A 15517-nucleotide genomic window follows, 5' to 3' on the forward strand; every position below is an offset into this window, starting at 1 on the left:
GGTAAATTTTACTCTGGATAACAGTGCATTTGATGACCAAGCAAACCTAAGTAATTAGTGTGTCTATACAGAGGGAATTTTAACACTATTACAGAATCTTGACCAACTGTAATTGAAGGGCATTTCTTGTGTTCCCCGACTACTTTGGAACACGCCAAAGCTTTTGAAGTTTAAATATATTCATTGCAGTTTCAAGCACCATGTATTTATAATTTTGAGAACTACAGAGTGACAACAGAGGGCCAACATCTTTTGACAACTGCTTAGACCAATAAATAGAAGATAACTCTAGAATGAATTTGTCTTTGCAGAAGGTGGGAATTGCCAACATTATTAAGGCTATTCAACTAGAATGAAAAGTTACTACAATATTATGAAAAGGATAGATAGCTACTCACCACACAGCGGAGATGTCAAGTCACAGAAAAGCACAACAAAAAGACAGGCCTTTTGATTCAAAGCTTATGTATTTATTTAGTAGTCTTTTCGTTGTGCCAACCTGTGAATCAGCATCTCTGTTATATGCTGAGTAGCAATCTGTCCTTTCCTTAATATTGTATTATTCCATCCTGGATTTTTCATGGAATGAAATATTAGGGTGTTAATCTTTGTTCCACCACCACCAAGCTTGTTACTCAGAATAAGCCTGGATTGGTCACTAAGACATCATTCCCAGGATTCACTGCATTTGATTTAAGGATATAATGGAAAACATAATTATGTATAGCTGGACGTGAATTGCTTTGCTAACTCTCCTGAATTAATGTGTCTAGTGTGCTAAGCAGAGTGTCACTTCACTTGGTATTATTCCAATTGAGGAACAAGACAGCTAGAATGCAGTGCTGCCAAAAGATTACTTTTGTCACCTAGTTTGTGTCTGGTAATCTTTGCAAGTGAAAATATTTACATATTATATTCCAGGGTTTTGAGAGATTGTGACATCAGACTTCTTAGTTCTCACATCTCCTGGAATTTTCAGCTCAAACATAATGCTTTCTGAAAAGTACAGCATCATCTAGGAGAGAATTCTTCTTATCTGATTGTATTTGTGTATAAATTTTCAGCAATTGACTGTAAAAAATTGAAGACTTCTCAGACATACAGCATTCATTGGGACTGCTTGGGTGTTATTTCATAAAGCAAAGCCCATCCAAATGGTTAACCCTGGAAACAGCTGCAGAGAGAATGATACAGTAATGGGATGGTGTCAAAAGATATTACTTACATTTTATTCCAGCTGAGATATCTACTCCAGCTCCCAACAGTAGATACAGGCAAATTTATCAGCTTCTGAAGAAACCCACAATGGAAGCTGCATTGACATTTGTCTCCTCCATTGCAAACATTTTTAGCCAATTAACTGCAACATTCTAGAAAAAGGAGCCACTGAACATTTGCTTCACTGTGAAATAAAGACTTTTTCACGTGTGTTAGGAAGAATTTGAAGACTCATGAACAATCAGAGGATGTTTTACAGGAAATTCAGTTTACTGCCTGTAAAAGACATGCTTTATGGTGGTGGTGATATAGCAACTCTCCTCCAGGTATCTACAAAGTAGTAATGTACAGCTTGACACAATCACATCAATTAAATTTGCAGGCCTAATGTTTCAAAGTGATATGAAATGGAACAAGCATATAAGGAAGGTAGAGGGGAAGGCATATTGTAGACTTCAGTTTATTGGAAGAATTTTAGGAAAGTATGCCTTATCTATAATGAAGGCAACAATAGAACACTAGTGTGACCCTTTCTTGAATGCTGCTAGAGTGTTTGGGAACCTCATCAGGTTGAATTAAAGGAAAATATTGAAGAGATTCAGAAGTGTGCTGGTAGTTGGGTACTGGTAAGTTCGTTCACCACATGAGTGTTGTAGAGGTGCTTTGTGAACTCAAGGAGGAATCTGTGTAGGAAACACTACTTTCTTTTCATAAGACATTGAGAAAATTTAGAGAACTAGTATTTGAAGCTGGCTGCTGAGTGAATATAGTGCCAACAATGTACGCTTCATGTAAGGACCAAGATGAGATGAGAGAAATTAGGGTTCCTATGGAGGCATATAGACAGTCGTTTCTCCCTCGATGTATTTGCTGGTGGAAAGGGAAAGGAAATGCAGAGTAGTTGTGCAAGGTTCCCTCTGCTATGCACCAGAGTATGTAGGCACAGATCTAGAAAGAACCACCTTCAGTCTTTTATGTATGTTAAGGAGTATTTTAATGAGGCTTGTAAATATGTCATCCTTAAAGCCAACCTGGCAGGGTAAAGGATTCTGCAAAATTTCTGGTGTCTTCACCTGGGTGACATAACATAAACAGAAAGTTTCAGTGATACTGTAAGGATTGCAAAAGCATTACCATTGGAAATCAGTTGGAAACCAACATAAGTTCAGGTACTACACAGACTCCAGTTGACAGTTATTGGAACCAATTCATCAGCATTAAATGTATGACAGGTGAACCAAAATATCCCCAGAGAAGTAAACTGGTGAAAGTAACTCTAGCTCTGTATCAAAGGAATGCTGGTGTTGAAAGAATTGTTTTTCATCAAGAACATATCTTACAGAGGACTGGGAATCACTCAAAAAAAAAAAAAAAAAAAAAAAAAAAAAAAAAAAAAAAAAAAAAAAAAAAAAAAAAAAAAAACTGTCCATGCAGATACAACAGTAATACACAATGAAAGGGTGTGACAACAAACGAGAAAAAGTACACATGACGAAAGAGCTGCTTTTCTTCAGTGAAATGTGCATACAAGAAAACCAGAATTGCCTCTATAATGGAAGAAAAGGAAAAACAAAACTATGAAGAGGAAAAGAGAGAAGCAGAGGCAGAAGAAAGTTAACACAAAACTTGCACTGTAAAAAAAGGAGATTTCATCCTGTGAAGAAATACTTAAATAAAAGACCACTGGAACAGAAAAACTTTATGGCAGCTGAAAGCTGGCATCTGAAGCTAATGAAAGACTTAAGGTTTCCTTACAGAAGGGAGACTTTCAGAAACGAGACTTGCCTGGTGCATGTTGACAGGTGAGGTGCTCTTCAGGTCATGAAAGGAAGTCTGAATAAGAAACAAGATGCAGATGCTCTCCACTCTAGAGCTGATAAGTAAAAAATTGCTTTAATAAAATAATTTTTTAACAAAAAATCAAAGAATTAACTGTTAATTTTGAAGGACATTTTGTCACATCTTAAATAAAGTTGTCACTTTTTTGCTAAATTTTATCACTTTTATCAACTTTTTCACATCTAAAAACTGTTGACAGTCCTGTAGAATGTCACATTAGACCAAACTACTGACATCAAATAGAGCATAAGGGAACTGCAACTTTTACCCTCACAATATGCTAACTCTTGCATATCTTTGTTATGGACTGGTTATGGACAGGAAGATAATGGATGGAGATCAGAGACTTTCTGGGTTCACAAATATTATACAAGAAACTGAATAGAGACTACACAGTTTGTCAGGATGGCTCTCTTCTGTGGTATCTGCTGTGTAACAAGTGTTATTTAACTTTTTCCATCTAATTTACAGCACCCTTATGACAGGAAAAGTCAAATAATACTTGGTATTCTCCATAGGAATTTGAAATGTCGGTTGAGCAGAACGTTTCATGTCTACACACAGGAAGCAGAACCCTCCTCTCTAGAGTCTTGCGACTTATGAGGATTGCATCGTCAAGGTGTTATTAAAAGATGGCATGGGACTTGACATTATCATTTTCTGTGATACCAGCAAATAGTGCAGACACTGTTTAAAGCAAATATTCTGTGCGGAGTGGTGAATCCTATGAACAGAAAGCTATGATGTGTCAGTAAACCATGATAATTATCAATTCTTTCAAGTGGCACACAGGAGGAAAAAAAAAGAAAAACACTGGAATTGATTCGTAGAAAATATCAATGTGGTACAAGAATGTTGATGATACATTCATTATTTGAAGGCACAGTAAATAGCGGTTAGTGAGTTCTTCCTTACTATCCATTAAAGCATGCAGTTTGACAGACAAAATTTGTCCTTATTCTTCCTTTGTATTTTAAATATGATGATTGAGGTATTTCATGGCTACTGTGGTCACTTTAAGTTACAGTATGCCAACTTTATGCATTATTCAACATATTGACTTTCAAGTGGAATAACATAATATTAAGTGGGTATATTAATTTCAGTTTTGTAGAGCATACCTATTCTAGAGTTTACATGGGGTCCATTGCCATTTCACATAATCTAGCTCCCCTCCTACAGTTTGTGACGAGTTATGGGAACCACCAAATCTGCTGTTGGTAACATTTTTAGTAAAAGCATGGAGAATGCAGAATAGTAGAGTTATCCTATAAATAATAACCTCTCAAACCAGCATGGCCAACTGTTGATGTTCAATATCGATGCATAAACAAAAATGATTAAAAAACTATAAGGATAATAAATGAGAAAGGAATTGAGGAAATTGAGAAGAATTTGCAAAAATACAGACTGTTAAGATGTGCAACACCCCCGGTATAAATGAAAATAGGAGTACAATATTTTGAAATCAGTTTTCCTTAGAAATCAACTGATGGAAGCAGATAAAGTGCATCTAAACCCTGTATTACAAGTGGAATCAGAATGTCATGACTAGCTAAGAGATGACTGGCATCAAGAGACACAGATTAGAACATAGTTAAATCTGATTACAAACTGTATTTTAAAATTCTAAGTAAAGTCATCAGAACATCAAAATACATATAGGCCTACATTTAAGAAAAAAATAAACTTCTCCAGCAACAAATAAAAACTATTTGGAATACGGTAAAAAATGACAGAGCAAAAATCAAGGAAATGATGGAATGTCTGAAACGGTAGATAGTGAACTGATCAAAGGTAACCCTGAATGTGCAGAAACTTTTAATAACTTCTTTGGTAAGTAGCAGATAACTTAGATTTGAACATTTATCCACACACACACACACAACTGCAGCCTCAGGCAACTGTAACCACACTGCTCAGTTGCCTGAGCCTGCAGTAATCGTGTGTGTGTGTGTGTGTGTGTGTGTGTGTGTGTGTGTGTGTATATCTGTGACTCATCATCTCTGCTATATGATGAGTGGCAACTTTCCTTTTCATAATATTGTTACATTCCATCCTGGATTTTCCATTGTTTAATTTTTGACAAAACTCACCTTCATCTGGCATCTCCAAAATAAGTTTTCAGTATTATCAACTTGTAAAAATTAATGTTCATGTGATTAAGATGAAATTAGAAGCAAAATAATGAAATATCATTCAGCTGAACTTAGTGATATTTTGAGTTGCTTGGGTAATGAATCTATTTGCAGTGGTATTTTTCCAGAAACACTTTAATGTGCTGCTATCAAGCCACTTCAGAAAACGAAATAGATTTTACACACTTAGTACAGGAAAAAATACTGAGTAGCGAACACTTTGGATTTGAAAAATTACTCTCAACTGAGCAGACCATATTTATCTCGACAGATGATATACTAGAGTCAACAAAACAAAAATTACTGCCACTGGAAATATTTGTGACTTGGCTAAGGCTTTGGGTTGTGTGAACTATGAAATCCTAATGTGAGTGAAAATGATATGGAGCAGGAGGCGCACAGCAGATTCTTGGTTTTTATCTTATCTGAATGACAGAAAGCAGTGCGTTTCAGTTCTGTGCGAGTCACATATTGATACACACTCAGAATTTGCAACAACCAGATATGATGTACCACAGGTTGGATTTTGGGTCCTCTGTTATTTCTGATATACATGAATGATCTTATCACGTGCAGTTTCAAAACATGAAAATTTTGAAATTTTTGCAGAAGATGAAAGTACAGATATAAAAATAGTACCAATCACCCTACCGAAAAGGCAAGTAATGAAATGTTTAAACATTGACAGATAGTTCAAAGTAAACAGATTATCATTGAATTTTGGTAAAACTCTGTACATAGTTTCTAGTACTTCTCACAGAACCCCACAAGCTATCAAAATAAGTTTATTAAATAATGAAATAAAAGAAATGGAAAGTTAAGTTTTTTGGAATACAGGTAGATCACAACCTTACTGGAAACCAGGCTGTCTAGCATTAATGAAGTGCTAAAGGAAATTTAAAAATGTAGAAACTAGTTTATTTTTGTAATTACATTCACAGATGAGTTGTATAATTATTTTCTGGGGAAATTCAAGTTAGGGGCTAGTATTTTCAGAATGCAGAAGCATGTTATAAGAATTACATATTGTATTAATTCAAGAACATTCTGCAGAGACCTTGTAAAAAAAAATGGGTATTTGAGAACTGCTTCATAATACATATATTCATTAATGTCTTTGTCATTACTTATATTTCTCTCTTCAAAAATAATTAAAAATAGTGAACAATATGAACATAACCTTAGGACCAGAAACAACATTAGTACAGAAAGGTGTCAGACAGACAGCACATTGTTGCCTGAATAATGTAATGGTGTTTAAGACTGAATTAAAGAACTATGCATTGGGAAATGCCCACTACTCCATTGAAGAGTATCTTCGAAGAAACTCCCAAATTTAAAATGATTTAGTGTCATTTAATTGCTTTGCCATTAAATTAAATGTAAATCTTGGCAATTACTCTCCTTGGGATTGACAGAGTATACTAATGTAATGTTAAGTAAATAATTTAGAAGTAAAGGAGAATGCTCATCACTTAATGTTGTGTCAAACAATCCTCATATTTGCTTTATCCCCAGGGAACCTTGAACCCTACAGTTCAGATAATTTTTTTGAGCATAATCTATTATTTTGATGGGTCTAGAGCTTTCTCACATTCAAAGTTAATCTAATGGCTATTGCTAATGTGAACTGTATTCACACGCATGTCTTGTATTTTCCTATTCGTACCTCAGGCTTTTCTATCCAAGTTTATGGGAGACTTATAACCCCCTTCCACCAAATGTCTGTTCTTGGGCTCTCACAGAGAACAATTTTGGCAGAAGAAATATCAATATTGAGAAATTCAGTTTCCTGTTCTTGTCAGCTTAGTGATAATCTGTGTGAGCCAACAGTTTCACTTATCTTTAATGATGGATTTCTGTTGTGTGGTGAATAATTTAATGTTAATCAATTATGTGAAAGTTACCTCAAAAATATTTATTTAGGATTTTGAAGATTGGGATGATGTAGGATTGAATATACCAAAACCAGCTGAACTGCTTCAGTTGTATCGTGAGTTTATGAGGCAGTCGGGCCAAAGGAAAGTGCTGTGCCAGAATGTTGCCTGCCAAACTGATGAACTTGACCTCGAGAAGGAATCAAAACTACAAGACATGGTAAGATATTGCAGTATATTGTCAAAAATCTTGTCGAGCTATTAGATGAAAAATACTCAGTTGCGAAGTTGTTCTTATATTACATGTTGATAGAATCACCAGAATAAATATAGTGTATCTTTTGAGATATATTTAAATTTGTCTTTTATGAAAATTGCACACACAGTCCCAACCCCTCCCTCACTCACTCACTCACAACAGGACTGATAGATTTTTTGGTGAGTTACAGTTTGTGGTGGTGTTTGTATTTGTATGAGCTATTGTTATAAATGTTAAATTATTTTTTGGATGTTCGCTCTTGAAAATAACATTTTCTCCCAGTGATCTTAACTTAGAATCTGGATCAAGTTAAGTTCCTCCTTTTTCTTGACACCTCAGGCTTTTTTGATCAAAATGATAACTATGAGATTTTTAAATTTGCAGCCAAGTTTTAATTTTTCATAGTATTTTGTCAGTTTCTTTACCTGAAGAGGTTGGGAATATCATAAATTATGACACAGACTTAGCTGCAAACTCGAAAACCTGAGTGTGACATTGTAACTTCTACTTTTGAACACAAGACAAATAAAATTTCCAATTGACCTAGTGATTTCTTTTCATCTTTCATTTCCAAATTAAGCTTGTTAATGAGATGTGTTACGTGTAGTGCCCATTGTATATGGTGACAAAAGAGCAAAGTAATATACCATGATTATGTATAGAACTCCTATTATGATTGGACATGATATTAAGCCATTTAGTTTCCTGAATGATCTTTTATTGAGAGATTATTAGATGTGAATTACAGTCAGCTAACCACCCAGCCTTGTTCTTTTGTCTTTGAACTCCTTTGTACTTAAATGTCCCATAAAATGTGTTTTCTGTTTTGGGATAGATTTTTGTGCATACACATCTGACTTACAAGTTTGCTCTTCACTTCAAAAACTTTGAAATGTCATCAACTGCATACAGTTTTAGGGTTCATGAGGTACAATTATTTTACATTTGAAGAATGTAAACTTTTAGTGTAAGCTGTATAATTCAAATACTGTTATCTGAAGGCAGTCATATAGACGTTGAAATATGTGTTATTGTGTGATGGAAAATGTTTATTTTGTGTGTTGTGTATCGCTGTATAATTCAAATACTGTTATCTGAAAGCAGTCATATAGACGTTGAAATATGTGTTATTGTGTGATGGAAAATGTTTATTTTGTGTGTTATGTATCAGCTGTGTATCTAAGAGGCATGTTTGTAAAGTGAGGTTACAACATATTTTTTACACAGAAAATTGCATATTTATTCCCAAAACTTGTCAGCTGGGCAGGAATAGAACTTTTTTCCCCCTCTCAAAAGACTGTCATTATGCTCCAAGCGTTTGGTATCAAGTTTTGTTTCTTCTCCCCTCTGTCAAGAGATTGTCATTAAGTTCCAAGACTTTGGTATCAAGTTCTGTATATCTGTGGCACTGCCACTCCCTCAACTGTCTTCCTTGTCTGTTGAAAAATGTTACCTTAAAGGGAGAAAAAAGAAAGAAAGAGAAAATGGACAGCTTGGTGATACATTAGTACTAAGGACTTGATCTTCCTAAATATCCCGTCAAAACAATTGCAGTGTTTGGTGCAATATTATTGTGCAAAAAGTAGTACATGCGACAGCCATTCTCCCTTTTTTTTTTATGACTCAGCAAGTCTTTATATATTGAGTTGGAATCAAAGGTTGCATTAGCAACTTTCTCAGCCAAAATAGACAATAACCTAATACTCTGGTTATCATGGATATTTATTCAACCATTTTTTAATTATCTACCTACTTTGCAATTTGCTATGTGACATTAATTTATTGTAAATAGTCTCAATTTTGTGCTAAATGTAAAGGGGCTTCTTATGTTGTGTGTTAGCAAGATTGCTGATGAGGGAGTAAACTCCATGCTAGGTGGAATTGAGAATTGCTGTGTTAATGTTTATGCACAACATTCACACAAATGCTGAATCTGTTGGCCCCAACACTACTTGTTTTGTGTGCTAAGTACGGCTCTTTACTTAGGAGTACTAATATTGCTCCAACAAATATGCTCCGAGCTACAGGCATGTTGTAACCTTACTTTCCATATGTCTTATGAACTTGGTTTCAGAGTACTCTTAAGTCTCTACTTTCATTATGCACAGGCAATGGAAGTTGAACAACTTAAGGAGCAGTTATCACTTATGGACCAAGAAAAACAAGAGCTCCAAAGGCTGTGGACAATGGACTCCAAATTTGCAGCTGCAAATGTGGATGTTTCTAATGTTACTACACCAGGATCTGATCTGGCTGGAATTCTAACTACCTCAACATCCCATAGTGGGACACCAGAGTGTTTTGAGATCTTGGATGTAGAAACTAAAGATGACTGTAGTGCATTGCAAGATGAAGATGATGAGTTACCTATCAGCCTTACTGACACTGATGCTGAATGGACTCGAGTTGGAAGCACTTGTGGTGCGGAACCTGCAGAAACCTCAAGCAGACTGCAAAATGAGATGGCTTCTTCCAGTGCTGAAGCTGAATCAGAAACTAAAGTCCTTTTAGACACCAGTACTTCAAGGTAGTTTATTAGATTGTGTTTCATTGCTGATGTATACAAGTACTTCTATGACATTGACTCGGTTACTGTTTTAAATTTTCCTTTCACTTTTGCATACATTAATGTGTCATTTTGATGACTCCAAGAGAAACAGTTTTATTGCCTAAATGTCAGGGATTTGTTTTTTTGTTATCAAAAAGAAAGTTGTCCTATCCAAAATTTGTCTTCCACATCAAAACTTTGTTAGGGCCAACTGAAGAGTTGAACTTCGGTTCAGATTCCATGTAAAATTGCAAATTCTGTAGTGAGTGTCTAGGTAGACTGTACAATTTATATCTAATTTCAGCTGCATTTTTGTATGCAGTACTATGCAAAAAAAGGAACACAAATGTACACAGATCTGATGTAAAAAATCTTCAACTGTGATCAGCAAATAGGGTAGATTTGAAATTCCTTAATCAGACGGTCACATAGTAACAGTAAGACTGATAACCCCTATATATCCACAGCTACATTTACATATATACTCACAATTAATTAATTAATTAATTAATTAATTTTGTTACATAGAGCTCATTAAAGGGGAGAACCATCAGGAATGTGGGACAAGTCAAGGTAAACCTTAACAAAGCCAATCATTGTGTGAAATTGAACATTTACACCACATTGTCAAAACTTGTAAATTATAGGGAAAGCTACTGCTTTCTCGATGACATCAAACAGAGACTTCTTATCTGTAATTGGTAGCATAATATTTACGTGAATACACTAGTATTTTCAAAGAAAGTAGTTGGCTTCATGCTTAACAAAAGAGATATGTTTACAGTACACTATTACTTGTCATGCAGGTTTACAAAACACACTACTATTTACTATGGACAATTCTCAATCCTTGAATCGAGGTAATAAGATAATTTGGTGAAGAAGTTGCTAGTAAGGCATTTTTTTGAACTTTTGTTTGATGTAGTAGGATTCCAAATTTCTTGTTTTATTAGACAGGAGTTTGTTTAATACCTTTGGTCCATTCTGGATCCTAGGCATGGAGGCAAAATCTAAATGAAAATTATTTTTGTGTCGTGGGTTATGACTGCATAAATCGAATTCAGCTGAAACTGATTTTTATTATCAGCAACAGAAGCCATTAAGGAGTAAATGTGGATCCTTAAAAAGGCTTCTGAAAGACGTACAGTCTTCTGAATTATCTACTTAATGCAATATTCATACTGATCACCTTCTGCTGGCTGTAGTAGACATGCGGGTGGGGGGGGGCGGGGGGTATCCAAATGAACTCCAAAGAATTTTGCACAGTTCTTCATTTAGTGTATGATGATTCGTGTGAACATTTGGTTCTGGATTAGACATTTTGCTTGTTAGAAATGGCATGTTATGAATTTTTGATACAAAGATTTAGAATGTTTGTTGTGAAACAATTGTAGGCCTGTTTGCTTATCATTTGGGTGATGTATGAAAAGGTTGATCTAGTGATTAGGATGCTTATGTAGTCAGTAAATATTATAAGCTTTGAGTCACCCTTTAAAGTCATTGAAAGATAATTTAAGTCAGTTAAGAACAAGATCAGATCCAGTATCACTCCATGGGGCACTACATGTTATGGTCTCTCTTTCTGAGACCAGTTTCATTGCTATGAGACAATTTGATGACATGCATGCTCTGCTTTCTGTTACGAAGTAAAACTCAATTCATGCAAGAAGGGTGTCATTAATGTTATAATATTTTATTACAAACAATCCTGTTGGAAGAACATCCACAACTGAGCATTATACCAGAGGTTGAAAATACCGCTTCAGTTGTAAATTTCTTTTATTATCGTGACCAGTTTTGGGCTCTCATAAGCCCATCCTCAGGTGTCACACTGGAAATAGCACGAGGTGGTAGATAATTTTCACATGCCACAACACGTATAAAAAACAAAAATTTTTCATAAAAAAGTTTTAAAAAACATTTTGAAACCGCCGGGCTTGCTAGGTGCTGTGAAATCCATGTCAATGCGACAATGACACCAGACAGTACTACGGACAACTGCCTGGGGTAGGAAATACACAAATAATAGCAGGACACTTACACTGTGCTGTGTCCCCCCAGTGCTGCGGTGGACGTGTACTAGGCACAGTGTGTTACCTATGAGCGCAGAACAGGGAGTAGCGGATGCGAAAAAAACCACAACTTTAATACCGCTGAATCCGAGAGCGCCCACTTTCAGGGGTGTTGTGAAATTTCATAAACCATAGGCTTCTTTAAAGCCAATTATCAACACTATTAATGCCCCAGATTACTTATTGACTAGGGAATTGCAAAGTTTCCTCAGTAAGCATTATTTTTTCCGTGTTGATCATGCCATCAAGAACAGAGAGGAGTTAATTACACACCTCAAACATGTAACTGTAACCAGTGATACAAATCTAGCAAGTCTTGACATCATAAGCATGTACACAAATATCCCCATTAAAGAGTTGATTCCTATTATTGAGTACAACTTACGGATGCTCCATCATCTAGATTCACAAAAAATTAATGAATTCCTTCATCTGCTCAGAATTGTCCTGGACCATAATTAGTTTGTCTTCAATGACACCGTATATGGGCAAACTGACGGGTTAGTCATGGGATTCCCCATTGTCAGTGTAATAGCTAATATTTACATCAATCACATTGAACATCAGTTTTTTTTCAACCCACCCACAACACCTCCAAAGAGTAGTGTGCTACAAAAGATACATCAATGACATCATACTTTTATATAACGGGACCGACGCCCAGCTGCAACTATTTCAACATGACTGTAACAAAATGCACCCCAAGATTCAGTGTACGATAGAATACCACTCTGTCTTTACACTCCCATTTTTAGACCCGGAAATTTCGTTACAGGACAGTAATGTTCACTTAAACGTATTTAGAAAACCAAGTATGACTAGTTCTATTATTTGTTGCTCTTCAGTCCACCCAAAGCAGCAAAAAATGGCAGCTCTTCTTGCTATGCTTTACCGTGTGGCCAGAGTCCCTCTCTCAAAAGAGAACTACCAGTGTGATTTGGATACCATTAAAGTCATAGCACATGCTAATGGCTGCTAGCCAATTGTTGTTTTTATTCTTCATCAGCCAATGCAATCGAAAGGCGCTTCCAACGATCTGTATGGGACTACCCTGTCATCTACTAATATTGATAACTCTAAAAAAATTTCTTGCAGGATCCCATATGTAGATGTTGTATCTGACAGGATTGACAAATTGCTTAGAAAAGAGAGGATTTACCTGCCTTCTACACCCTGCATAAGGTCGGGCACCTATTGAAGCACCACGAAACCAGAGAAGACAATTGCTACGCACAATTGGGCGTCTATCACATACAGTGTAGTGAGTGCTCTTCCACATACATAGGCCAAACTGGCCGCTCCTTTAACATACGGTTCAGAGAGCATGAGGATCTTAGCAATTCCAAATCTGCTCTCACTAACCACCTGAAGGATCATAACCATTCCATTTCAAGTATAAACACAAATTGCAGCATACTACATATTCAATGCAAGGCCCCAGTTTTAAACATTTTAGAAGAAATAGAAATCATCCGCAGCATTTGCCATGATCTGTCTGGCACTTTGAACGAGCAAACTGCGCTTAAGCACGCAGTCCTGCCGAATAACTTTTTTTTTTTTTTAAAGCAGCGCCCAACCTCATTTCCTTCTCTTTCTGGTCCCTGATTACTGTACACCATACATGTTTAGTTCTTAATTGGGTCAGTGTTTTTCTGCCATAATTTTTGCAGCCTTCAGTAGGCTTAACGAATGTACAGCATATGCATGTTTCCTATAGTGAGGTCTGCTAGGTCCATTTAGTTCATTTTACATAGCTGTAAAATTGACCCCTCTTAATAATATACTTCGCATGTTTTTCATTTTATCCTATGACTATGGCACATTATAGTACTGTGGCATTATCTGTGCCTTCACTAATTAAAAAATTACCTGTCTTTCATGATGTAAAATGGGTCTTGGGTCTCGTGTAATTCTCCATTAGTTGTCGACTGTTGATTAGCAGGTTTTAAATTGACCCCACTTTTAATGTGTCCTTTTATGCAATTGCTGCTAGATTTTAATTGGCATATTACTTTCGGACACCATAGACTGTAAGTTTTCGTTACTTTTCCCGTTAATCCATAATGAGAGCTTGTAAATAGAAGTGGTACATGTGTATGTTTTTTTAACTGATGGCTGTGGCATATTGTTCCATGTTGCCACTTATATATATCCTCACTAAATTGAAAACTTGCTTGTCACTCATGTAAAAGAAAAGTTTCACTGCACTTTACGGTTTATATAATAATCTCTCCCCGATGTTGTTCAATCTGTATATTGAGCAAGCAGTAAAGGAAACAAAAGAAAAATTCGGGGTAGGTATTAAAATTCATGGAGAAGAAATAAAAACTTTGAGGTTCGCCGATGACATTGTAATTCTGTCAGAGACAGCAAAGGACTTGGAAGAGCAGTTGAATGGAATGGACAGTGTCTTGAAAGGAGGATATAAGATGAACATCAACAAAAGCAAAACAAGGATAATGGAATGTAGTCTAATTAAGTCGGGTGATGCTGAGGGAATTAGATTAGGAAATGAGGCACTTAAAGTAGTAAAGGAGTTTTGCTATTTGGGGAGCAAAATAACTGATGATGGTCGAAGTAGAGAGGATATAAAATGTAGGCTGGCAATGGCAAGGAAAGCGTTTCTGAAGAAGAGAAATTTGTTAACATCCAGTATTGATTTAAGTGTCAGGAAGTCATTTCTGAAAGTATTCGTATGGAGTGTAGCCATGTATGGAAGTGAAACATGGACGATAAATAGTTTGGACAAGAAGAGAATAGAAGCTTTCGAAATGTGGAGCTACAGCAGAATGCTGAAGATTAGATGGGTAGATCACGTAACTAATGAGGAAGTATTGAATAGGATTGGGGAGAAGAGAAGTTTGTGGTTACAACTTGACCAGAAGAAGGGATCGGTTGGTAGGACATGTTCTGAGGCATCAAGCGATCACCAATTTAGTATTGGAGGGCAGCGTGGAGGGTAAAAATCGTAGAGGGAGACCAAGAGATGAATACACTAAGCAGATTCAGAAGGATGTAGGTTGCAGTAGGTACTGGGAGATGAAAAAGCTTGCACAGGATAGAGTAGCATGGAGAGCTGCATCAAACCAGTCTCAGGACTGAAGACCACAACAACAACAACAACAACAACATAATAATCTTATATCACAGCTTCCACTCAGTTTTACCACAGTTCTGTAACTTCTTTAACTTATTTCATGTATTTATTATGTAATTTATTTTATTCATTTTAAATGTAAACCACTAATTCAAATTGTGAACGGCCGGGCTAGTGGCCCCGCGTTCTTCTCTCCATCAATAGATGGCAGCACTCTAGTCACTCTGGTTTACCAATTTGCTACCTCGTTTGTATCTGCTACGCCCTGTTCTGTGCTCATAAGTAGCACACCGCATCTAGTACAAATCCACCGTGGCGCTTGGGGGCCACAGCACAGTGTAAGTGTTGTGCTATTATTTGTATTTTTCCCTACCCATTCAGTTGTCCATAGGACTGTGTGGTGTCATTTTCGCATTGCTATAGGTTTCTCAGCACCTAGCCTGACCGGCAGTTTCAAAACATTTTTTTA

The 15517-nt window shown here is 36.2% G+C and overlaps 1 protein-coding gene across 1 annotated transcript in view; it reads left to right on the forward strand.

Annotated features, from left to right (window-relative positions):
• The window catches only part of LOC124788146 (RAB11-binding protein RELCH homolog), a 136004-nt gene that overhangs the window by 15013 nt on the left and 105474 nt on the right, over window positions 1-15517 (forward strand). Inside the window, exons 4-5 of the mRNA XM_047255292.1 lie at window positions 7122-7292; window positions 9440-9858. Coding sequence (XP_047111248.1) covers window positions 7122-7292; window positions 9440-9858 — 590 coding nt within the window. The remainder of the gene's footprint in view (window positions 1-7121; window positions 7293-9439; window positions 9859-15517) is intronic.

This window comes from Schistocerca piceifrons, chromosome 3 (genome assembly GCF_021461385.2).
Source record: "Schistocerca piceifrons isolate TAMUIC-IGC-003096 chromosome 3, iqSchPice1.1, whole genome shotgun sequence".
Classification (NCBI taxonomy): Eukaryota; Metazoa; Arthropoda; class Insecta; order Orthoptera; family Acrididae; genus Schistocerca; species Schistocerca piceifrons.